This window comes from Chiloscyllium plagiosum, unplaced genomic scaffold (genome assembly GCF_037043375.1).
Source record: "Chiloscyllium plagiosum isolate Xiang-an unplaced genomic scaffold, Cpla_swu_hap1 HiC_scaffold_3, whole genome shotgun sequence".
In the NCBI taxonomy this organism is placed as follows: Eukaryota; Metazoa; Chordata; class Chondrichthyes; order Orectolobiformes; family Hemiscylliidae; genus Chiloscyllium; species Chiloscyllium plagiosum.
This window is the reverse complement of record NW_028270141.1, coordinates 33052651-33078270: the sequence shown is the minus strand read 5'-3', so window position 1 is coordinate 33078270 and position 25620 is coordinate 33052651. Positions and strand designations below refer to the sequence as shown.

At 41.9% G+C, this 25620-nt stretch overlaps 1 protein-coding gene across 4 annotated transcripts in view; it reads right to left on the bottom strand.

The window, feature by feature from the left end:
- LOC122548600 (CUB and sushi domain-containing protein 1-like) overlaps nucleotides 1-25620 on the bottom strand; it is a 2407075-nt gene that overhangs the window by 863743 nt on the left and 1517712 nt on the right. For all 4 annotated transcript variants that reach the window (XM_087978377.1, XM_087978362.1, XM_087978369.1 and 1 more), the window contains exon 6: nucleotides 16574-16686. In XM_087978377.1, the coding sequence (XP_087834503.1) occupies nucleotides 16574-16686 (113 nt within the window). The remainder of the gene's footprint in view (nucleotides 1-16573; nucleotides 16687-25620) is intronic.

The following is a 25620-nucleotide window of genomic DNA, read 5'->3' as shown; positions in this document are numbered from 1 at the left end:
ATCCAACATGACAGCAAAGTACAGGAGAAAATGTTGCACTGAAGTACATTCCAGAAACGCAAAGCAAGAGGAAAAACACACAGCCCACCCTGGTTCCAGCAGATTTCCAGCAGCGTGGTGTCACCTGCCCAGTCAGCCCCGGACACACCTGCTCTCTCCATCACTGCTGCAGACGTCAGTTTGGTCTTTCTGGGAATCAACCCAAGGAAAGTGTGGGCCTAAACGGAGTCCCTGGCCATGCACCTAGATCCCGTGCAGACCGGCTGGCAGAGGTATTCACTGGCATTTTCAACCTCTCCCTCCTGCAGGCTGAAATCCCCACCTGCTTCAAAAAGACCACCATCATCCCAGTACCAAAGAAAGCATGTACAATGTGCCTTAGTGAGTACTGTCCAATGGCTCTGACCTCCATAATCATGAGGTGCTTTGAGAGGCTGGTCATGGCCCACCTCAACTCTAGCCTCCCAGCCTGCCTCAACCCTCTACAATTTGCCTACTGGTGAAACAGGTCCACAGCGGATACCATTTCCCTAGCCCTACGCTCATTCCTGGAATATCTGGATTAGAAGGACACCTATATCAGACTCCTACTGATTGACTACAGCTCCACCTTCAATACCATAATCCCTTCTGACTAATTCAAAACTCTGAGACCTTGGTCTTGGCTCTGGCCTTTTCATCCAGATCCTCAGCTTCCTGACCCAGAGACCGCAATCAATGAAGATAGGCAATTGCACCTCCTCCACGATAATCCTGAACTCTGGAGCCCCCCCAAGGATGCGTTCTCAGCCCCCTACTATACTCCCTGTACACTCAAGACTGTGTAGCCAAATTCCAAATGAATGCCATCTACAAGTTTGCTGACAACAGCACTGTGGTAGGATGGATATAAAACAATCATGATTCAGAATACAGAAAGTAGGAAAGGATTTTGGTGTCATGGTGCAATGTCAGGAAAACAAAAGAACTGATCATTAACTTCAGGAGGAAAGGAGGAGAGAGTTGAAAGCATCAAGTTCCTTGGAATGATCCTGCTTGAATCTCCCACGTAGATGCTTCTTCCTCAGGTGCCTTAGGAAATTCCACATGTTCATAAGGACCCTCGCCAACTTTTCCAGATGCACCACAGAAAACACACAGTTTGGGTACATAGCAGCCAGGTGTAGCAACTGGTCTGCCCGGGACTGTAAGAAACTACAGTGGATTGTATGCACAGCTCAGACCATCACAGAAGCCAACCTCCAATCCATGGACTCTATTTACACTTCTCAGTGCAATGGCAACATCATCAAAGACCCCCTCCCACCCTCGCAATGCTCTCCTATTACCTTTTACATGGGGAAGAAGATACAGAAGCTTGAAAACACACACACACCCCAATTAGGTTCAAGGAGAGCTTCTTCCTTGCCTTTATGAGACTGCTGAATGGACTCTCTAACTTCAAATAATGTTGATCTTGCTTTGCACCCTGCCTGTGCCGTTGTAACCTGTATGCCTCACTCTGTCTAAGCACCCCATGATCTCTGTGTCCTTGTTTACTATGATCCGCCTGTACTTCTCACAACCCAAAGCTTTTCGCTGTACTTAGGTATACATAAATCAAATGAAATAGTATTAGTAACAGGACAAGTGTGATCATAGCAGCCTGAACCAGAATACCAAGAATTTTAAGGCAGAGTGACAGCAGTTCAGATAAACAACTTAATCTGACAGAGCAGACCTGATGGAAGAGTAATCCAGGAGTCTAGAAAATCAAATGAGAATGTAATGTCATTTGCCTGGATGGTTGTAGCTGAAGCTACACTGAAGAGGTTCAGCAACACCACTGCCAAATGTATCTACTTGGTCAGCAGCCCATTAGCCCCCTTACACAGAGACTTCCTTCACCAAATTACCATGGCTACATTATGTGCTACCTACAAGCTGTTCTACACCAACCTGCCAAGACACCTTGGAGTGTGACTTCCAAATTGATGACATCTGTCACCTCAAAGGGCAAGGGCAGCACATGCAAGGAGAAAAACATCAATTCCTCAAGCTTAACCTCCAAGTCACACCATTCCAACTTGGACATAGATTGCCATCTTTTTCTGTTCACTGGGTCACAATCCTGGCACTTCCCATTTAATCCAGTGTTCAGTACCATTCACAACTCCTCAGAAACTGAAGTACTCCATGTTTGCATGCAACCAAGTCTAGACAAAATTCAGAGCTGAAAATGTGTTGCTGGAAAAGCGCAGCAGGTCAGGCAGGAGAATCGATGTTTTGGGCATGAGCCCTTCTTCAGGAACAGTCCATCTTCTGCAGCTACACTGGCACCACCCCCACCTTTTCCTCCGCAACATCGATGACTGTACTTTCTCCTCCTAGACAAAATTCAGGCTTGGGCAGCAGCACTTATGCCACATGAGTGCCAGCTGTTGACTATCTCCAACAAACAGAATTGAACCATCTCTGCTTGGCATTCAATGGCACAACCATCACTGAATTCCCTATGATCAACATTGCAGGGTAGTCAATGACAGAAATTGAATTAGACCATTTATGTAGGACACTATGACTACCAAGAGCAAGTCAGAAGTTAGTATTTCTGCAATAACTAACTTACCTTTTGAATCCCCCATGCTTGTCCACCACTTACAAGTCAGAGTGTGCTTGAATACTCCCCACTTGTCTGGATGAGTGTAGCTTCCCTTTTAATTTTGCTGTGGCTTGACAACTAGGGGTGACACGGTGGTACAGTGGTTAGCACCTCTGCCTCAGAGCACCAGGATCCCAGGTTCGATTCCAGCCTCGGGTGACTGCCTGTGTGGAGTTTGCACATTCTCCCCATGTCTGCGTGAGTTTCTTCCAGGTGCTCCGGTTTCCTCCCACAGATGTGCAGGTTAGGTGAATTGGTCATGCTAAATTGTCCATAGTCAGGGGTGAATATGGGGAGTGGGTCTGGGAGGGTTACTCTTCGGAGGGTCGGTGTGGACTTGTTGGGCCAAAGGGCCTGTTTCCATACTGTAGGGAATCTAATCTAATCAACTACCAATTGGACTGCAGTGTTCAAAAGGTACCTCATCACCTTAAGGAAATCAGTGATTAATTATTCATGTTGGCACTGCCTTCAATGATCATGTTCAAGGAAAGAATAAAACATACCATGGTGGGAAAACCTTTACCAGCTAAACCCAGCAGCTCAAGATGATGATACACCATTACATTTTCAAGGGCATTCGAAGATGGACAACACATGCTGACCTTTCTAACCACGTCCATGAGCCATTAAGGAACTTTTGAAAAGGCAAAAATACTTGTAGGGCCAGAGGATGGTCTGTATTTTCTGCAGAGAAGTGTTCCTGCATGCCGCCAAATTAATCCTGTGTCTGTATTATGTTTGGTCTCAAGCATCATTTCATGTTTGCTCAATGTACAATTTTATAGATACACAAGATGACCAGACTAAAGATATTGATCAGATGGTGGTCTGTTTAGGAAATTTGTTGGACAGACAGCTATTAGTTTCCTTTCATGAGCAACAATATTCGTGCGAATTGTGAACAGCACTTCAACCCCAGGGCATCAATGTGGACTTCAACAGTTTCCTCATTTCTCCTTCCCCCACCTCACCCTAGTTCCAAACTTCCAGCTCAGCACTATCCCCATGACTTGTCCGGACTTGTCCTCCCTGCCTATCTCCTTTTCCACCTATCCGCTCCACCCTCTCCTCCCTGACCTATCACCTTCATCCCCTCCCCCGCTCACCCTATTGTACTCTATGCTACTTTCTCCCCACCCCCACCCTCCTCTAGCTTATCTCTCCACGCTTCAGGCTCTCTGCCTTTATTCCTGATGAAGGGCTTTTGCCCGAAACGTCGATTTCGCTGCTCCTTGGATGCTGCCTGAACTGCTGTGCTCTTCCAGCACCACTAATCCAGAATCAGGTTTCCAGCATCTGCAGTCATTGTTTTTACCATCTTGACAGCTGTACTGAGTGAATGCTGTACTGTCAGAGGTGGGGTCTTTTGAACATAACAATAAACAATCTGCCTTCTCCATTGGTTGCAAATAGATTCTCCATAGGTTTTAGAGGAAAAGAAAAAATGATGATTTGTGCATCAAGCAATATGCCACCAACAAATTATCTGTTCCTTTGGCTCATTGCAGTTTGTGAAATACATGACTTCCTTGAATTGTAAAATCTTAAGATATAAAAACCCCAAAACACAGGCATGACCTTGAACTGTAATTTTAAATAGACAGATCGCATACAGAGGTGAGGAATACTGTTATGAATTGGGTTAACTGCAACATTGCAGAAGGGTGAGCTAGCTACATCTTTTCATTAAAAGTTTGGAAGTAACACCCCCATTCAATGTCTGACAGAATATCTTCCAAAGGTTGTACCCAAGATTCTTTACTAGGATCAAAACACTGCTTGCATCTTGTTCAGATGGTTCAGCAAAATCTAACAAGGAAATTACCTTCCCAATGAGAACACCAAACTAAAGTGATCAGTAAAATTTGAGGACTGACAGGCAACAATCCTCCAGGAATATTAATGAATGGAAAATATTTCCACATGTGTTAAGCTGAGCTTATTTCTAAGGAAAATGGGTGAGATTTTCACATCATCTTCCTGACTCTGGAGTCCTTTAAAACTAGCAAGTGGAACCCAAATGGACAATGTGTTCCCCATACAACAAATCCATCCACTTCTGACAAATCCAAGTTTTTTTGGCAGGGAAAGGCAAGAGAACAGGATTTACAAAGGAAGGAAATCCAAACTCAGCAAGGTCATTTGAACCTATTGTGGCTCTTCTAAGAGTCTTAACAAATCATGGATTGATAGAGTAGATGTAAAAACAATTAACAAGTTAATAAAATCTAATTAAGAAATATGATCTGAAGTTTTGTTAAAAAATCTCCCACTTGTTAAATATAAAAAATGACTTTGATGATCTTTGAAATTGAAAAAGAACCCTTTATTGGGATTGTTTTGGCTGTCATGTCATTTAGTGAAAAAATCCTCATGCATCTTGGATGAATAATGAATAGCACTTTCAATAAAAACCTTGAAGGAATGCCTTGTAACAGTACCATACTGATGATTAATGAGTTCAGATCAGAGGGTTCCTTTGGTTCCCAATGGTTCCTCCAGAAGACTCAGGCAGAACTCTACATCTGTCAGTGCATTTTGCCAATGACCTATGTGGTTTGACCAGTCATGTCCTTTCAAAGTTGATGGCTTGGGTAAATTGTCTCCAAAGATTCCAGCCATAATGGGAAAGTCTGTTGTGGTGTTTAAAGATGCAGATTAATATTAAAGTTGAATTCATAACCTTGAAGCAGCCAGAACATGGAATTGAAGTGTTGTGTTCACTGTTGTGCTGAAGGTCCCAAAAGTAAAGACAAAGCAGATGCTGCACAAGGATATTACACACATGGCTGGAAAAGTGAAAAGAATATTATTCTAATTCAAAACTGGCACAAAGTCAGATCATATTCATTGATAGAGAGGATCAGGAAGATTGGATTATAATAGTTCACACACAAAATGAATGAGTGGCTTTTACAAATGTTTTGTTAATCAGCACTACTGTAATCATACAATTCTTCAGAACAAGTCCACATTTAAACCAAGCTGCTGTTCTAAAATGTTGACATCTATCTGACAATGGGAAACATTGCCCAGTAAGACTTGCCCAATCCAGCCACTAACCACCTTATCAGTGTACTCTCAATCACCACAGGTTGGAAGGGTCGGCAGTCAGCCTATCAAATGAAGCCAACATACTTCTAATCTCTCAATTTAGAAGCTCAGGTTCTGCTGAGACCAATCAAGATGAAATGTGATTCCAGTTTTGGTTCAAACATCAGCAAAAGCACTGTCATGATGGTGAGGTGAAAGTGATGACCATTGGATATCAAGGGCATCATTTGATTAAGCATAGTACCAAGAAGCACCAAAGAAATCAATTAGAAACAGAGGGCAATGTCTCCATTGATTTCAGTATACTGAGCATAAAGTCAGCGGACCACTATTTTAGGTCCAAGGTGTTGATGTCTGAGATCCCCTTGAAAGTGTCCTGAGTCCAACTATGTTCAAGTGCTTCATGATTATATCAAAGTGGGAATATTTGGTGATGCTTGCACATTGTTCAGTTTTTTTTGCAATACCTCAAAAAAATGAAACAGTCTGTGACATCCAGTCAACATTCAGACTTGGACTAATTAGAGGAGATGGTAGATTCTTCGTTATTCAAGCTGAATGTGACATTATCAATGTCTGTGGGTTTTCTTAAGAGTGAAGATTTCAATGTGGTATCAGAATGCATAGCCACAGGACTGACAGGTTATGTTTTCACTGGGGGGGGATTCTGCAACTGTGCCATCTCTGACTTTCCTCCATAGATGGTGCACGTTTGACTCAGATGGTCCTCACAATATGGTGAATCAAATGTCAGTGCTTATCTCCAGATGGACTGATTGGCTGCAATGGTTTCCCAAGTGAGGTGGTCTGCAATGTAGAAGTTTGCAAGGCTCCTCTTTAGGAATCCTTACGTCATTTATTTGACTCAGCCTGCCGTTGGGCAATTCACTGTAAAGGATCTGCCTTGAGGATTTAATGGTCATTCATAAAAGAGACATGGCCTTTTTATCCAAGTTGAAAGCAGTATACAAGACCAACATGTTAACTGCATTGTTTGTAGTGTTTTCCTGGCACTGAATTGTCAACATGGCCTTCAGATGTACTCAATGTAAGTGATCAGGAGTTTTGATGTGGCATCCATGGTGGACTTACAATCATGCAAATTAGAGGCAGGAGTAGTGGAGTTCCAACAAAACTCAAGACACTTGATACTGTCTATGACTAAACAATCCACTTGCCTGGCACACCTCACTACAGATTCGGCCCATCTACTGCTGGTACATAGCAACAGTAGGATGTATCATCTCCAATTCACCAAACATCATTGTCCAGATTTGTGGCCACCACCATTTGATTGAACAAACACTAAGGCTCTAGGGACATGGAAATTCTGCCATCTGCAAATATCTCTCCAAGCCACACACCATCCTGATTTGGAATGATATTGCAGTTCTTTCATCATCCTGAGTCAAACTCCTGATGCTCCCTCTCCAACAGCATCACAAGTATGTCTTTACCACATCAGCTGCCGCAATTCAGATAAATAGCTCACCATCAAGTTTTCAAGACCAATTAGAATGGATCTCACGCACTACCTACAGCACCCATACTCCAAGAAAGAATTTTAAAATCTTCTTTCCGGCAATATTTTTTACTAGCATCGTAGATATTCACATTTCAGAATTATAACATTGCAAAGAAAAGATTAAGTTGTTTTGAAGTCCCTCAATATCAGAATAACTTTAAGCCTTTGTGTTCCTGTTTGACAAAAGGAAATTAGATTTTTAGATTAGATTAGATTACATTACAGTGTGGAAACAGGCCCTTCGGCCCAACAAGTCCACACCGACCCGCCGAAGTGAAACCCACCCATACCCCTACATTTACCCCTTACCTAACACTACGGGCAATTTAGCATGGCCAATTCACCTGACCCTGCACATCTTTTTTTGGACTGTGGGAGGAAACCGGAGCACCCGGAGGAAACCCACGCAGACACGGGGAGAACGTGCAAACTCCACACAGTCAGTCGCCTGAGGCGGGAATTGAACCCGGGTCTCAGGCGCTGTGAGGCAGCAGTGCTAACCACTGTGCCACCGTGCCGCCCACATGTCTTTACCACATCAGCTGCCGCAATTCAGATAAATAGCTCACCATCAAGTTTTCAAGACCAATTAGAATGGATCTCACGCACTACCTACAGCACCCATACTCCAAGAAAGAATTTTAAAATCTTCTTTCCGACAATATTTTTTACTAGCATCGTAGATACTAGAAATGCTATCATACGTCATTAATTGGTCTAATTCATTAATGCAATGAACCACAAGCATCACAAAGATATTTCAATGATGAATGAATAATAAAATCTACAAAAGAATATTATCCTTTCAAATGCAAACTAAGCCATTAACATGACTTATTTCAAAAAAGACAAAGAAGCAGAGGCAATTTTTAATTAATAACAGATCTAAAGAATCAAGATTTAGAAAAATAGAAAGAGACATTGAAAACATAAGAGCAGAAAGAAGCCAGTCAGCCTGTTTCTACATTCAGTATGATCATAACTACTAATCCAACTCAGTACTCTGGTCTCGCTTTCTCCTCATAACCTTTCATCCCATTAGCCCTAAAAGAAAATTCAACTCTTCATTGAAAACATTCAATGTTTTGGCCTCAACCTCTTTGTGGCAGGCAATGCAACAGGCTCACCACATTCTTGGTGAAGAAATTTCTCCTCATGTCAGTCCTAAATGGTCTATCCATATCCTTAAATATGACCCCTGCTTCTGGGTTCCTGGGCCATCAGGAATATCCTTCCTGTGTTTACACAGTCTAGTTGTGTTTGAGTTTTATCAGTACCTATGAGAGCATCCCCACATTCTTCTAAACTCCAGTGAGTATAGTTCTAAGTGATCCAACCTTTCTTCATATGTCATATCTTGCCATCTAAGTCTGGTAAACATTTGTTGCATTCCCTCCATATACAGAATATACTTCCTCAGATAAGGAAATATAAATTGCACACAATACTCCAGCTGTGGTCTCACCAAGACATCCTTGCTCCTGTACTTGAACATACCTCCCTTCTTCATCACTTGCTGAAACTGCACGCTTCCTTTTAGTGAGTGGTATTAAAGGACAGTCAGGTTTTGATGCACCTCCCTTTTCCAAATTTATCAACATGCACATAATTCATCTGCTTTCCTGTTTTTGCTTCCAAAGTGGAAAACTTCACATTTATTCGCAATTACATGGGGCAGCACAGTGGCTCAGTGGCTAGCACTTCTGCCTCACAGCACCAAGGTCCTATGTTCTATTCCAACCTCGGGTGACTGTCTGTGTGGAGTTTGCACGTTCTCCCCGTGTCTGCATGGGTTTCCTCCGGGTGCTCCGGTTTCCTCCCACAATCCAAAGATGTGCAGGTTAGGTGAATTGGCCATGCTAAAGTTGCCCATACTGTAAGGTGTATTAGTCAGACGGGGGTGGATTGCTCTTCGGAGGCTCAGTGTGGACTGATTGGGCTGAAGGGCCTGTTTCCACACTGTAGGGAATCTAATCTAATCTACACATCATTTGCCATGCATTTGACCACTCATTCAACTTGTCCAAAACACACTGAAGCATCACTGCACCCTACTTCTAGTTCACTTTTCCACCCAAATTTGTGCCATTTGCAAACTTGGAGATAATAAATTTAGTTCCTCAATCTAAATCATGAATATATACTGTGAATAGCTGGGGTTCAAGCACTGATCCTTGCAGTACCTCACTAGTCATTTTGCCACTCAGAAAAAAGAATGAATTATTCCTACTTTTTGTTTCCTGTTTGCCAACTGGTTCTCCATCCATGCCAATATGCTAAAGCCAATCTCACACGCTTTAATTTGACAATTTCCCCTTTATATGGGATCTTACTGACAGCTTTCTGAAATTCTAAATAAACCATGTCTGCTGGCTCCCCATTATTGATGATACTAGTTACAAACTTAAAACATAAAGAAGATTTGTCAAGCATGATTTACTTTTCACAAATCTCAATGCTTTTTAAGTGCTCTGCTATTAAATCTTTTATTATGAACATTGTCCACCTTTCAAATGTCAGGCTAACTGGTCTGTCATTTCCCTTTATATGGGATCTCTCTATGTCCTTTTTTTAAATAGTGGAATTACATTACTCACCAATCCATAGGAACTGCTCCAGAGTCCATAGAATCTCAAAATCTCGAATCTCTGACCATTATTGCATCCACTACTTCAAGGATCACTTCCTTAAATACTCTGGCCAAGTGATTAAAGTGAATGTGTTATTGCCAAGCTTATAGATGACATGAAAATAAATGGGAAGGCATGTCGTGAGCATGACACAAATAATCCACAAAGGAATACAGACAGGTGAAGTGATTGGGCAAAAACTTGGTAGATGTAATATAATGTGGGAAAGTATGAAGTTATGCATTTGGCAATGAAGTATAGAAGAGTGGAGTATTATTTAAATGAAAAAAGATTGCAGAAGCCTATAGCATTTGGGAGCACTTGTGCACAAATCATAAAAAGCTAATATTCAAGTTCAGTGGGTAATCGAGAAGGTAAATGAAGTACAAAAATAAAGGATCTTGCTAAAACTGTACAAGGCACTAGTCACTCCACAGCTGTGACACTGTGAACAATTTTGGTCCCTTTAATTCATGAAATATCTGGTGTCACTGAGGTAGTCCAAAGAAGGTTCACTCAACTGATACAGATATAGAAGGATTGCCTCATAAGGAGAGGTTGAGTAGGTTGAACCTGTTCGCATTGGAGTTCAGAAGAATGAGAAGCAATCAGAAACATACAAGATTCATCGGGGATTTGACAAGATAGAAATGGAGAGGTTGTTTCCCCTTGTCAGAGAACCTCTAACCAATGGGCATAATCCCAGAATAATGAACCGCACATTAAAGACAGAGATCAAAAGGGCTTTCCACTCACGGAGGGTAGTGAATCTGTGGAACTTTAAATTTCAGAGAGCTGTAGAGGCTGGGTCATGAGGTACACTCAAGGCTGAGAGAGACAGAAGTTTAATTAGAAAGTGATTCAAGCATTATTGGGAGTAAGGCAGGAAAGTGGAATTCAGGATTATCTGATCAGCCATGGTATCATTGATTGGCACAGCAGACTCGATGGGCCAAGTGGCCTTCTTCTGCTCCTCCATTTTACAATAATGGAATTTATTTCCACATTTTCTGATATCTGCCAATGTTTGGCAGTTGGTTGAGCCGCTACAGGGGTATCATGAGCGAGCATTAGTTGGTATAGAAGAGGTATGTACTGGATGAGCTCTGAAATGTGAGTGGTGAGTGGCTCAACTGCTTTAAAAATAAATCCAGAGACAGGAAGTGGGACATCTAAACAGCCCTTCTCAGCACCAACCTGCCTCCATGACTGCTTCCAATCTGCTTCCAATATTGTCAAGGCTGACTCTATCGTCACCACCTCCCTGTTCCATCCAAGCCCTTCCACTGAGCAAACATTGAAGCTAAGGGGCCTTTAAAACTGAGATGAGTTTGCCTAGTTCAGAAATACCCTGACTAAAGCTACCAGCCTCATGAGTGAAAGTCTATGTCCTGTCCTGCTTTGCTATAGCCTCAAAGAAACAACTCCCTGAGCAACACTGCAACTCTTGAAAAGTTGGGATTGACAGACGGTTCTAATGCTGTAAAAGAAAATCAAATCAGTATGGAATGATAAGTGTGATGAATGCTAAATATGTGTAAGTATGTGGAAACATACAACTTTTATGCAGCAGGAAAGGAAAGTAAGTTATTAATGACTAAGGACCTAGGGAGTGTTGCTGAACAAAGAGACCTTGGAGTGCAGGTTCATAGCTCCTTGAAAGTGGAGTCGCAGGTAGATAGGATAGTGAAGAAGGCGTTTGGTATGTTTTCCTTTATTGGTCAGAGTATTGAGTACAGGAGTTGGGAAGTCATGTTGCGGCTGTACAGGACATTGGTTAGGCCACTGTTGGAATATTGCATGCAATTCTGGTCTCCTTCCTATCGGAAAGATGTTGTGAAACTTGAAAGGGTTCAGAAAAGATTTACAAGGATGTTGCCAGGGTTGGAGGATCTGAACTACAGGGAGAGGCTGAACAGGCTGGGGCTGTTTTCCCTGGAGCGTCGGAGGCTGAGGGATGACCTTATAGAGGTTTTCAAAATTATGAGGGGCATGGATAGGATAAATAGGCAAAGTCTTTTCCTTGGGGTTGGGGAGTCCAGAACTAGAGGGCATAGGTTTAGGGTGAGAGGGGAAAGATATAAAAGAGACCTAAGGGGCAACTTTTTCATGCAGAGGGTGGTACGTGTATGAGCTGCCAGAGGATGTGGTGGAGGCTGGTACAATTGCAACATTTAAGAGGCATTTGGATGGGTATATGAATAGGAAGGGTTTGGAGGGATATGGGCCGGGTGCTGGCAAGTGGGACGAGATTGGGTTGGGATATCTGGTCGGCATGGATGGGTTGGACCGAAGGGTCTGTTTCCATGCTGTACATCTCTATGACTCTAAGTGCGTGAAGAGATACCTTTGAACTGAATGAGACTTGGTCAGTCTTGAAAACACTTGGGAGGGTCAAAGATTGTAAGGAGTTTGAATTCTATGAGTGTACTGTTAATTTCATGTGCAATTACTGCCAACGGAAGTTACTGTCTAACACTCAAACTTTTGATGGTACTTAATAAATTCTTCAGGGATAATTTATCAAAGTTACAGGTTAGAACAAGTATTCACAAGAAAATTGATAAAACTAAGTATTCAATTCTCATGGAAAATCTTTCTAACAATAGTTATTACAAAAGTTCCTGCAGCTAGCTTGGTTTAATATTGCTTTAAAAGCAAACCAACCTTATATTGCTTGGAAAATCAATAAAGATTCTTTTTTTCACTGTTGTCTACAACCCAAAAGGGACCACCTCCCACAAGTTGTAAGGGAACTGAGACAGAACCAAGAAGCAGACAATTTCAAGGAGGAAGATCCTGCCAGACCCACTTCAGGGAAAGAAATATTGGAACCATATTTTTTTTGATCTTCTATTTAAAGCCTGAGAAACAGATTACACCTTCACACACGAAGAGGCTGGAATTATGCCAGCAGCTGCACCTAATATTTTTTTCAGATATCTGTGATAGAATACTTTCGTAAATAATTGTTACAAATCCACTGTTCTTGTGTTTCTAACCCAAAACAGAGCTAAAATGATCAGGCAGAGGAATAATTTAAACTGCATTCCCACCTACAATTTTCCTTCCATCTGCCAATCACTATTTGCTGCTTTGGAAACTAGCACAGATAACTAAATTGCAAGCCTGGTTATTCAACATTTGTCAGCCAGCATTTTGACTGAAAACTGACAGAATTGAGACAAAATCCATACCAGTAATGGACCTTGAATAGCATTACCATTATCTGCAGGCCACAGACGTTTGAAACAAGTACTCTAACATTGAGAGGCAAATGCAAATAAACGCATAGAAGAACAAGGGAGCTAATAAAAGTGATCCACTAGTCACAACAGAGCCTACTGAACACAGGGTGCATTCCTTGTAACTAAATGAGGGACCTGAGGCAGAACTGAAGTTGGACATCAGGATACATTGGAGTGATGAGCTCCTAAGGGGGAGCGACAGACAGCCTTAAATATCATGCTACTGCATTTCAGTCAGTCCTTGAGGAGGCAAGCTGACCAGGAGGAGGAGAGGTAGCATATTAACTGGAGGTGGGGTTGGCCTCTGTGGGAATAGAATGACAGCAGTATTGACTTGATAGGTAAGGCAGTGGGGACAATCATGAGGGAGTTTAGAGACTGGGAAATACAGCCTGCGATTACTGTGAAGTGGAAAGAATACTGTGATTTTACCAGGAAATGCATTCTTATCCCTCCTGGTGCCATGTGCAGTGACTTCACTTTTGTTTGAAACAAATTACATTTTTGATGTAGGCCTGAAATTATTCTGTTTTAAATTGTACCTTGTACATAGATTTGGCTTTCCTGAATACAGTTCAGCACCCACTACCTCAACGCAAGGTCAGACCGAAGACAGGCCCTGAATTAACAGGGTGCAAACAGTCAAAGGAACTAAAACCTGTTTGAAAAGTCAGCTGCACTATTCTGGTGGGCTGTACACCACCTCATAATGACTCTGCATTCCTTGTCCATCATTTTATACCCAAGATCATTCAGTCACTCAGAAAACTCAATAGCCCCCTATTGTTCCTGCTAATCATTTTAAAACAAAATGTAAGGTTTTGTTTATACTATATCTAGAATTCTATTCCAAATGTTGATGTTTTTTGCGTGAAAGGATTTCAATTGAAAATTGTAAATTAACGTTTATTAGCTTGAACTATTCAATTTCAGATATATTTATTTTCTCCAGTTCATAGATATCTTGTATCTCTGTAAGAACATCTTAGAAACTGCTTCTTTGGAGAACATAAGACTCTGGCTGGTCTCATTGAGTCTTATAACTCAGCTTTGACAGTAAAGATCAGCCTGCAGATTTCGACCCACTGTTCACTGGCTATACAATTTGATCACAAATTCCGCTACCTTATATCCCATCATTTTAGCAATAAAGTTCATTCTTCTTTGAGCAATGATTAGTTTGAGGTCAGCACAGAGTAGATATTGCAGAGTCTAATGAAACACATAACATTCTTTAAAGTCATTATGATACATTAATAACTCAGTAGTTAGTTAAACAAAGTGTTAAAAGGTAAAATGCAATTCAACAAATAGCATTGACTGCAGTCTTGGTTGTGGCTGCATACTGTTTTAACACAATTTAACTAGGAAGCAACAAGGAACTAAAAGGTTAACATTGTTGATAATATTCGCAGAAACTTGTGATTTTCTCACACAGACATTTTCATGTGCAATACCAATGGGAGAAAAGTTGACTTTAAGATGAAACAAAGAGCATGGATAATAAAATCTCTCAGAATGATGATGAAGAGCACGGTGATATATATTTGATCTCCACCTCAGAATTCTCAGGAGTACTACTGAAAAGGGGAGATATAAAACAAAGGAAAGACACAATCGTAACATGCTGATGGAGAGGAGTTCTCGCCATAACTACACTCTCGTAAATCTCGAGAGAACTGCCTTGAGGTAATATTGATGTTTTTCCCACTGACCTCTCAGTCACTCTCACAGCTCTTAAAAATCAATGAGGAAAGAAAAGTTTCACAGCCTAGTCCTGCCAAAACAAAAAGATCTTGATTGATTTATAGGAGAAAAAGACATCTAACTTTTCCTTTTCAAAAAAAAGCATTGAGCAACAAACGTGTGAGCAAGAAAAATGAATTAGCATTTCATGTGAGACCCCTTCTCTGTTCACCTTCTGAAAGCAACCTCATTTTTTCCTTCACATGATGACTAACCTGTTGAACATTTTGATCGCCACATTTTTATCTTGAGCAGCCATGATAGTCACTCCACATTTTCATTTGGAACACAAAACATAGAACTGTACAGTATAGGAATGGGCCCTTCAGCCCATGATGTTGTGCCGAGCAGGATGCCAAACTAAATTAATTCCTCCTGCCTGCCCTGGGTCCATATCCCTCCATTTCTTGCATATTCACGTGCTTAATGAGAAGACACTTAAATGCCCTTATTGTATCTGCCACCATCACCACCCCTGGCAGCCCATTCCAGACTCCTACCATTCTCTATTTCAGGGATAAGCCCTTCATCAGGAATGTGGCTTGTGGATCAGGGCTGAGGGATAAATGAGAGGAGGGTGGGGAAGGTAGCTGGGAAAGTGATGGGTGGATGATCATTTTCCCAGTGACCTTCCCCACCCTGCTCCCATATATCTCTCAGCTCCGACCCACAAGCCTCATTTCTGATGAAGGGCTTATGCCCGAAACGTCAATTCTCCTGCTCCTTGGATGCTGCCTGACCTGCTGTGCTTTTCCAGCACCACACTCACAACTCTGATCTCCAGCATCTGCAGTCCTCACTTTCTCCCACCATTCTCTGTGCAAAAAACTTGCCCCTCACATGGCCTTTGAACATTCCCCCCCCCCTCACCTTAAATGTATGCCCCCTAGTACTAGACCTTTCAACTCTGGGAAAAAGATTCTGACTGTCATTCCTATATATGCATCTCATAATATAGACTTTTATTAAGTATGCCCTCAGCCTCCACCACTCCAGAGAAAAAACAACTTGAGTTTTTCTAGCCTCTCCTTATATTTTATACCCCCTAATTCAGGCAGCATCTGGTAAACTTCTTCTGCACCCTCTCCAAAGCATCCACACCCTTCCTGTAATGTGCAGACAGAATTGAACGCAGTGTTCCAACCATGGCTGAACCAAAGTCTTGTAAAGCTGCAACATGACATCCTGACTCTTGTACTCAATTCCCCAACCAATAAAGGCAAGCATGCCATACACCTACTATACCACCCTATCTACGTACATGGCCACTTTCAGGGAGCTATGGACTTGAACCACAAGATCTTCCTGTACATCAATGCTGTTCAGGGTCCTGCCATTAACTGTATACTTTTCCTTAACATTTGATCTGCCAAAGTGCAGCACCTAACACTTGCCCGAATTAAACTCCATCTACCATTTCTCGACCACTATCTGAGACTGATCTCTTCTACTGTAACCTTTGACAACCTTCTACACTATCCACAACTCCACCGATCTTTGCATTGTCTCCAAACTAACTAACCCACCTATCTACATTTTCATCTGAGCCATTTAGTTGTGTGACAAACAGCAGAGATCCCAGTGCATATCCCTGCAGAACACCACTAGTCACAGACCTCCATTCCACCACTGCCTTCTGCCTTCATTTGTTCAGGGTTTTTTCTAGGCTGATGACATGACTTCTAGTGAGGTTATCTGCTTCAGTTTGACTTGGAAACCCTCTCACCTTGGTACTGTGCGTTAAACCCTCTGCGTCGATGGTTGCTGTCTGACGTGAAGTGAAGCCGCAGCCAATTCTTGCTACTGATGACAGGCGAAGGCAAATTCAAACCAGTCAGCCTGAAAGAAAGCGAAAACTTTTGTGTTATTATGGCAAGCTGGAACCGTCACTTCAAAAACCAAATGCTACCACAGCATGCAGCAAAACCGATGAATGTTCCTTCAGGTACTGAAGAAATGTTTATTTAGCTCTTCAGACTGTTAAATAACAGAAATCTATTATGACCCTTTAGGAAGCAAAGCTCAATGTCACCAAAAGTATTTCTGACAAAAATGGAAAAATGAAATAGATTCCAGTAAGCTCTTATTTGCCCGAGCTCCATACAAGAAGAAAAGTATTTTTTCTTTCCATTCATGACAAATTTCATGATTCCACCTACAGTGTGTGTTTCATAGTCAACTGAACTGAGATCTGGCCCAAGGGTAAAGCCACCCAAAACTCACACATGAAGAATATGTGTTTGGTCAGACTAAGAGAGAACCTTGCTGGGTCTGGTGAATCTTTCAGCAGCTCCTGGAGAGATGGCTGAAAGATTTTGAGAAGGAAATTTGAAAGTCCAACACCATGTGAAACCGGAACTGGTAATACCTTGAGTGGAACTCGTTGTTTAAACTGTATACTTTTTAAAAAGTATATGCAGTAACCACTACTTAGTAAATTTATTTTCAATTTTAAAAAAAGTACAAGTGCATATCATTGATGCACACTGTTCAAAAAACCCTTGTTCACATATATACCCTGCAACTCTGGCATTTCTTACGAGTTCTGGCAGGTGTTCCCAATAGCAAGCTGGTATCCAATTTGCTCTTCACATGCTTGTGAAATAACATTTGTGAATGTTAGGAGACAATATAAACTGATCTATAAACATATAACAAATCATGTCAAAATAACTCTGTGGGATTTGTCTACTTTGCCCTCTTCAGAAGAAATTAAATTTGGAGATCATAGAATCTCTACATTGTGGAAGCAGACCATTCAGCCCATTGAGTCTACACTGCCCGTCTGAAAGCATCTCACCAGACCAACCACCCAGCCCTATCCCTGTAACTTTCGCGTGGCTAATCCAGCAAACCTGCACATCCCTGGACACAATGAGCAATTTAGCATGGCCAATCCACCTAACCCGCACATCTTAGGACTGTGGGAATAAATGAGAACACTTGTGGAAAGTTCAAGCAGACATGGGGAGAATGTCCAAACTCCACTCAGACAGTTAATTCTAGGTCCCTGGTGCTGTGAGGCAACGGTGCTAACCATTGAGTCACTTTGCCATCCTGAACGAGAGGGTCCTCATTCCAATTTTTAAAAAGGCCAGTATGCAAGAAATGTGCCGCAGACACCTGAAAAATACTGTCCACCAATAAACTAATAAACAAAAGCAGAGTAATACTTACAGCCATTTGTTTAAGGGACCAAGATTCATAGGTTTGTTTTGGCAGCAAAGACTTTCCAAGATTTAATAGGTTTGTTGATCTATATTTCAGCATAACATTAGGTTCCACATTTCCCTACTGAACCCTGGCTCTGTCCAGAATTCAACCATCCCCAAAGTGGGAAGAAATACAGATTTCTTGTTTTCAAACCAAATTGTAAGATTATGACACAATATTCAAGTATGAATCATTAATATTCAGGACAAATCATTGTAGTCTACAGCCATATTTCCGTAATGATTATAGATTCCAGATCATATTTATTACTTCAATGTGTATTATTTATCAGTTTACTTGGTTTTGAATGCTTGGTGCCTTTAGTCTTGTCTTTTTGTTATCTTCGTTAACATGTAGTACTGATTGTCAGCACATTCTTAGATTTCTCTTTCCCTCTCCAACCCTTTTCTGCAATTCTCTCACTCTCATTTCTTATATTACTACCTCCTACTCGTTTGTTGCCTTTACTCTTCAAAATAGCACATCTTGCCATTTTGATCATTTTCCCCACATAGTTTAACATCCTCTGTATGTCCCTAGTTATATCAGACAGCAGTGCCCGGATGGCACTTGATGACATACACCCAGAGCCTAGATTCCTGGCAGTGGTGATGCCCAGAGTGGGGAATCCTGATGGCGGTAATCCCAGATCCTGGACTCTTGGCAGTTTTGGCAAGGTGACAGTAGCAAAGCCTGGGTCTCCCAGGGCATCGATGTTGTCGCTGCATTTTCTGCAGCAGGACTCTTTGAGAAGCAGAAATCCTGAAGCTGTGCTTGAGACCCCAATTTGAATAGAAGGTGAATCTTATTTAAGTAATTTTTAAAAACCTATATTGTAACTCAAAATGACACTGGATTGTGACAACAAAACACTTTCTGTTGTAGCTTCAAGATATATGTGACAATAAATCAATCATTCATTCACTCACAAGAACACTAGCCCCAGCACACTGAAGGTGCAGTCTGTCCCAATGACATAGTCTCTTCAATTTCTCCAGTTCAGGTACCAATCACCACAAACCAGAATCTACTTTTCCCACACAAAAGTATCCCTCCCCACAATTCATGGGACTCCAATTCTCCCAACCCTTTCCCTTGCCAACGGTTGGATCTTGAGATCAGAACCCGACCTGCACGGGACTCATCTACCCAATCTACTGATGGTGTTTGAAACCCTTTGCATCCCACATAATCTCTTCCTTGCAGCCCCTTTCACCCCCAAGATGCCCTATAATCAATCAACTTATTTCTTTCTCTCGACTCCGAGCTACAGTTTAGGGTCACAAATTCTCCCGCCTGACACTCATGCAGTCAAGAAAATCCGAATTGGGTACTGACATTGAGATCAGATTTCTTTAGCCACTGTAACCAGGCTTATAACTATGAAATATTCACTTGCTGCCTCTCTGTAGTTAACATATCTGACACTTCTCAGATTAAACCTCATCTCGATGAGTAGTCATTAGAAAGTATCCTGAGACAAGTAACTGTTTGCATTAGGAATACAGCAATATTGAATTGACAATTATCCTACTTAGTTATTGGCACATTAGCACAGGTTTCTAAATCTGTCACCTACACATTTAATATTTTTAATGATGACACAAAATTTCTGAATGCATAGTGGGCGGCACGGTGGCCCAGTGGTTAGCACTGCTGCCTCACAGCGCCTGTAGACCCGGGTTCAATTTCCGACTCAGGCGACTGACTGTGTGGAGTTTGCACATTCTCCCCGTGTCTGCGTGGGTTTCCTCCGGGTGCTCCGGTTTCCTCCCACAGTCCAAAGATGTGCGGGTCAGGTGAATTGGCCATGCTAAATTGCCCGTAGTGATAGGTTAAAGGGGTAAAGGTAGGGGTATGGGTGGGTTGCGCTTCGGCGGGTCGGTGTGGACTTGTTGGGCCGAAGGGCCTGTTTCCACAGTGTAAGTAATCTAATCTAATCTAATAATGACACATTATAAACATAAGTCATTTTAAAAATATTGAAGCAGTGCATTATTGTGAGAGAACACTTGTATGTGATATTTAATTTCATACATTCAGAAGTGAGAAGTGCCTTTGAAAATGTTAACAGAATGAGGCTTGGGTTGAGATTCATGTGCTGAAATAAATTGAAAGAAATCAGATTATTTCTTGTTAGAGTAAAAAAGTCTAAGGGGACACAGTAGGAATATTAGAATTAATCAGAGAAAACTGATTAATGCATCAGGTCCAAAGCATAACACTTGAATACGTTAAAAATAAAGGAAGTGGACAACATTGTTCCTCCTGAGGGAGATATTTCTGGCTAGAAACTACTTGATAATGTAAATACTTGGCTGAAAATGTGTTGCTGGAAAAGCGCAGCAGGTCAGGCAGCATCCAAGGAACAGGAGAATTGACGTTTTGGGCAATGACACAGCTGTGTGTTGAGACTTTGTGATGTCAATTGAGGTTCTGCAGAAATGTTCTGTAAGCTGACTAATGAACTAACAATAAATTGGAACAGAAAAATGTCTTCAACATCCTTGTGACCAACAATCCCCATAACCTGTGCACAGGTGCTGTGTAATCAGTGTGCTCTGTGTCAGCACACTGTTTACATCATTGACCCCGGAGGTCACTGCTGTGCACTGACCTCAGAGGCCCACACAGCTGGGCAGAAAAGTACAGGAACACCCAAAGTACTTCATAGCCAACAAAGTACTGCTGAAGTGCTTGCTTCACATTCACATCAACGCCCCACTGAAAATCAATTAATGTAAGCGAACAACTGATTTATTTGTGGTTATGTGAATCAAGGGATCAATTCTGGTCAGGACACTAGAAAAAAGGAAATGTAACATGAGGTCTGAAAAAATAGGTGGCCCAAAAATCATGAAGCAAGGATTTTTTGTTCCTCTGGCACCAGGTCAATACAATCATGACGGAAACCTAAGGATAAAGAAGAATTACACACACCATTAACAGAGAATTCCTTGGCTTGGCTGACCCTACATCCCACCAGCTCTATCTCCACCAAAGACACTCTTTTGTTTCCAGCAAAACTCTACTTGACTACTTCAGCCCTGCCCCAACTCAGCATTGCCACTTAGTGGCGGAGGTCCTGCAAAACTGCACAGCTCCCTTTCCCAATGCCCTCAATCACCCTCACCACCTGATGCAGGAGGTCCGGTTAAAAAAGAATTATTGAATGGCTTTTATCATGTGGCAGCTTTACAGCTGGATGGAGGGTCATAAAAATACATCCTAATTGTCTGGACTCATACTTCAGAAATACCGGCGAGTTGAGAGAACTGAAGAGTGGCTGCCCCAATGAAAACACACTGTTGTTGTGGTATGAAGGAGAAGGAAATAGCAAAAGTGGGGGAAGCTTCAAATTAAATACTTTGTGGCTTTTCCTTCGAGGCAGAAAGTGGTTCGAGCTGATTTCACTCACTATTCAAAGCCTTGAGGGAATTTCTAACCTTACAACCTGCTCGGGGATTGAAGAGTGCATGGAAAACCAGGAGGATTGACCTTTCCCTGCAAAGCTTCACAGTGTATTTGAGATGTCCCTGACAGGTTCGCCATCTGGCATCCATCCTGATGGACAGGGTTGACTTCCAGTTGCATTTTCCTGAGGAATTCTACTGAAGAGGCTGTGGGACCACACAGATCTCAGCCATGACCTGGGACATGGGAGATCAGGGATGGTGGAAATCGGAGGATGATTGAGGTGTGGTTCAGAGACATCAGAGGGGAGGAGTAGGCCTCAGTGGAGAGGACAACGTGTAAGAACACATTGCTGCAGATGCTGGAGTCTGTCCTGAAAGCAACAAATACTGGAGATCACAGTGGTTCAGACAGCATCAATGGAGAGAGAGCAAGCTAACTTTTCAAGTCTAGCTGACTCTTCATCAGAGCTGAAGTGAAGTGTAGAAGGACAGCATTTATGTGAAAGTTTGGGGGTGGGTTGGGCAGTGCTAGGGGCAGTGGGTATAGGGTGCTGATGAAGAAAAGATGTTGATAGTTCAGATTAAGAGATCAGAATGTGGGACGATCAGAACAATGGTGTGTCTCCTACCAGACATGAAAGGACAGTAAGTGGTATGCGGGAGGGGAGGAAATGACAACAGGCTAAAAGAAAAGGAAGAAATGTTCACAATCTGAAGGTGTTGAACTCAATATTAAGTCCAGAAGGACATAAAGTGCCTAGTCTGAAGATGAGCTGTTGCTCCTCCAGTTTGTGCTGTGATTCACTAGAGCACTGCAGCATGCTGAGGGTAGACATGTGGGCATGTGAACAGCATGTGAGCATAACATGAACAGCTACAGGAAGGTCAGGGTCTTGCTTGCGCACAGACCGGAGGTGTTCTGCAGAGCAGTCACCCGGTCTGCGTTTGGTTTCTCCAATGTAGAGTATACCACATTGGGTGCAGCGAATATAATATACAAGATTGGAGGAGGTACAGGTGAAATTGCTGCTTCACCTGGAAAGACTGTTTAGGCTCTTGGATGGTGAGCAGGGAGGAGGTGAAGGGACAGGTATTGCACCTTCTGCGGCTACATGGGAAGGTGCCATGTAGAGGAGGGCAGTGTGTTTGTGGTCAAGGAATGGATTAGGGTGTCCTGGAAAGAATGATCCCTGCAAAATGTAGATGGGGGAGTGAGGGGAAGATGTATTTTGTGGTGGCATTCTGCTGGAATCTGAAATGGCGGAGAATATTCCTTTGAATGCAGAAGCTGGTGGGATGTAAAGTGAGGACAAGGGGAACCCAATCACATTGTTGCGAGTGAAGGGAACGGGCAAGGGTGGCAGATCGAGTGATACATTGGATGCAGTTGAGTGCCCTGTCAATCATAGTCATGGAAACAGACCGCAGGAAACCACGGTCAAGGAAGAAGCAAGCCATGTCGGCAGCGCTGTTTTCAAAGGTGGGATCTTCTGAACAGATGCAACGTAGGCAAAGAAACTGGGAGAATGGGATGGAGCCCTTGCAGAATGTGGGGTGTGACGAGTTGTAGTGAAGATAGCTATGGGAGTCAGTGTCTTTGTAGTTGATGGCAATAGACAGCTTATTCCCCAAACTGGAGACAGAGAGGTCAAGGAAAGGAAGGGAAATGTCAAAAATGGACGAAATGGCAGTTATAGAGGGGTGGAAATTGGAGTCAAAATTAATGATGTTTCAACGGCCTGAGGGGAAGATGAAGTGGCACCGAAGCAGTCGTCGATGTACTGAAAGAAAAGGGGCTAAGTGTCAGACTCGAACAAGGATCTTTCCACATACTCTATAAAGAGGCAGGCATAACTGGGACCACTGAGGGTGACTATAGCCACTCCTTTGACTTGGCAGAAGTGAGACGAATTAAAGGAGAAATTGTTGAGTGAGAGAAGGCAGAGGAGAGTGGTGGCAGATGGGGATTGTTCAGGCCTCCGGTCAAGGAATAAGCTGAGAGTTCTCAGACCATCCTGGTGGGGAATGGAGGTACAGAGGTACTATTGAACACATATAAGGTGAACAGGAGGCAGTTAAGAGAAAGTGAAGACTACAGATGCTGGAGATCAGAGTCTAAAAGTGTGGTGCTGGAAAAGCACAGCCAGTCAGGCAGCATTGTCAGGGCCAAGGAACTGGAAATGGTCAATAACAGTGGGGAGGATAGAGACCTTATTTCAGAGAGTGTGTCAGGGGCTTCAGAGGTCTCAATTCTTAATGATCTTAATCACATCCAGATTTCAGATCTTCATGATTTTGTTTTGTGTGAGCATTCACGATTGTAAAATGCTAAGTGAACACTTACTGTGTATCATTCTACTCTTGCTGTCAGAATGTCATAACAACCAAAGACCACTATGTGGCTCTGAAATCTCTCTGCAACTCTGACTGAATTAACTACACTGACCAAAGTGACAATAAGCAATTTTATTTCAAAGTAATGAATCCTGCCCTATTTGGGAGACGCAGATCAAGCACTAAATAAAATTTGAGGATATCAATGATACACAGAATGTCTGTCATACTTTTGTTTCAAAGTTTGGATTTTTGTTTGGATTTGTTATGAGAACACGCTAACACGTTCTTTGTATCATGTGGCTTGTTTATTTATATTCCTAGAGAGTTCTCAGATCTGTTTATATCAATTCCTTTTGTTTGCTGTTTTGATGAAAGCATGAATCTTCAATGCAAGCAGGTTGCTGTAGAAACATTAACATGTCAATGAAATAGGGGACAAAGGAATTTGACACATCCAGGTTAAGTGCTCACACAATGACACCATACAATGCAATTTCCAGTTTAATCTTTTTATGGTAACTGACTTTTCCCTGCAGTGTTAGATTAATTAATGATAACAGAAAGACAAATTTAAAACTGATGTTTATGGCATCTGCCTTAATCTTTCATTCCTTGTGCTGAAATGACTACCATGAAGCTAGTAAACAAAATGTAATTCTGAAAGATAAAAGTTAATTGGAATCAAATATTCCAGCCATTATTAGATCATAGTTCATAGCTACAGTTACAAGACCCAAGCAACCTTTACTACTGGTTTTCAGAGGGATCAAGTGCAATAGACTTTCGCTTTTTATCAGCACAATTTGGAGATGCCGGTGTTGGAATGGGGTGTACAAAGTTAAAAATCACACAACACCAAGTTGGACTATAATCTGGTGTTGTGTGCTTTTTACCCCTATCAGCACAATGAAGCTCCATTGAGGCCTTGTGAGTCATCAAGAATTAACTGAACTGTCTCAAAAGGTTCACCCATAAGATACATTTTTCCTTCAGTCACAAACACTAACGTAAGCCTAGCTTTTCCAAGGTGCATCTCTTTAACTCCGTGACAGTTATGATAATTTGAGAAAATTTATGGCTGAAATTAACCTTTAGCTTTAAATGTACATTGTTGATGAAAGCAGTTAACTCCACATGAATTTTCCTCTTATGCACACAGTTGTTAACTAAATATACTATTGGGACCTCTTAATTTCACTGTTAAATAGCAGAGAGAAAATGAAAGAGAATCTCAGCCTTGTAATATATTTACTTGCAATTAAAAGACTAAGTGTCTCGGCCTTTTCATCAGTGACTTATTTATCTTACACTGGTGGAATAACATTCAATTGCAATTCAATGAATGATTGCAGGATTCATTTACACAAGTAATTGTTAGTCACGATCAGATGTATTTACTGTCTGACAAGTTCTACACCTCTAGCCAAAAGAGCATATTGAAGCATATAATATGTTGAGGGGTGCAAGTGAGTTTTACAAAACACTGACTGCTCTTAGAACTGTTAGGACACATTTTCCAAAGACAGAAATATTGTTCACAATAAGTCAAGAAACAACAACTTTGTATGATTTTCCAAGTTCAGGCACCTAAATATAGCCTTCAGGCTCCTTGCTGAGTTTTCACTCACTGGGAATCCAATGTCTGTGGGGTGGAATTTCCTGTACAGCAGTTGATCATAAAATGTTGCACAACAATTCTTTTAAAAAGAGCTTTGTGCATTGGTCTGGCTCAGAATTCTTTCTGGAAGCCTTCTTCATCTGTGCTCTTCAAATCCGTGACCTCTACTGCTTCACAGAACACTGGCAG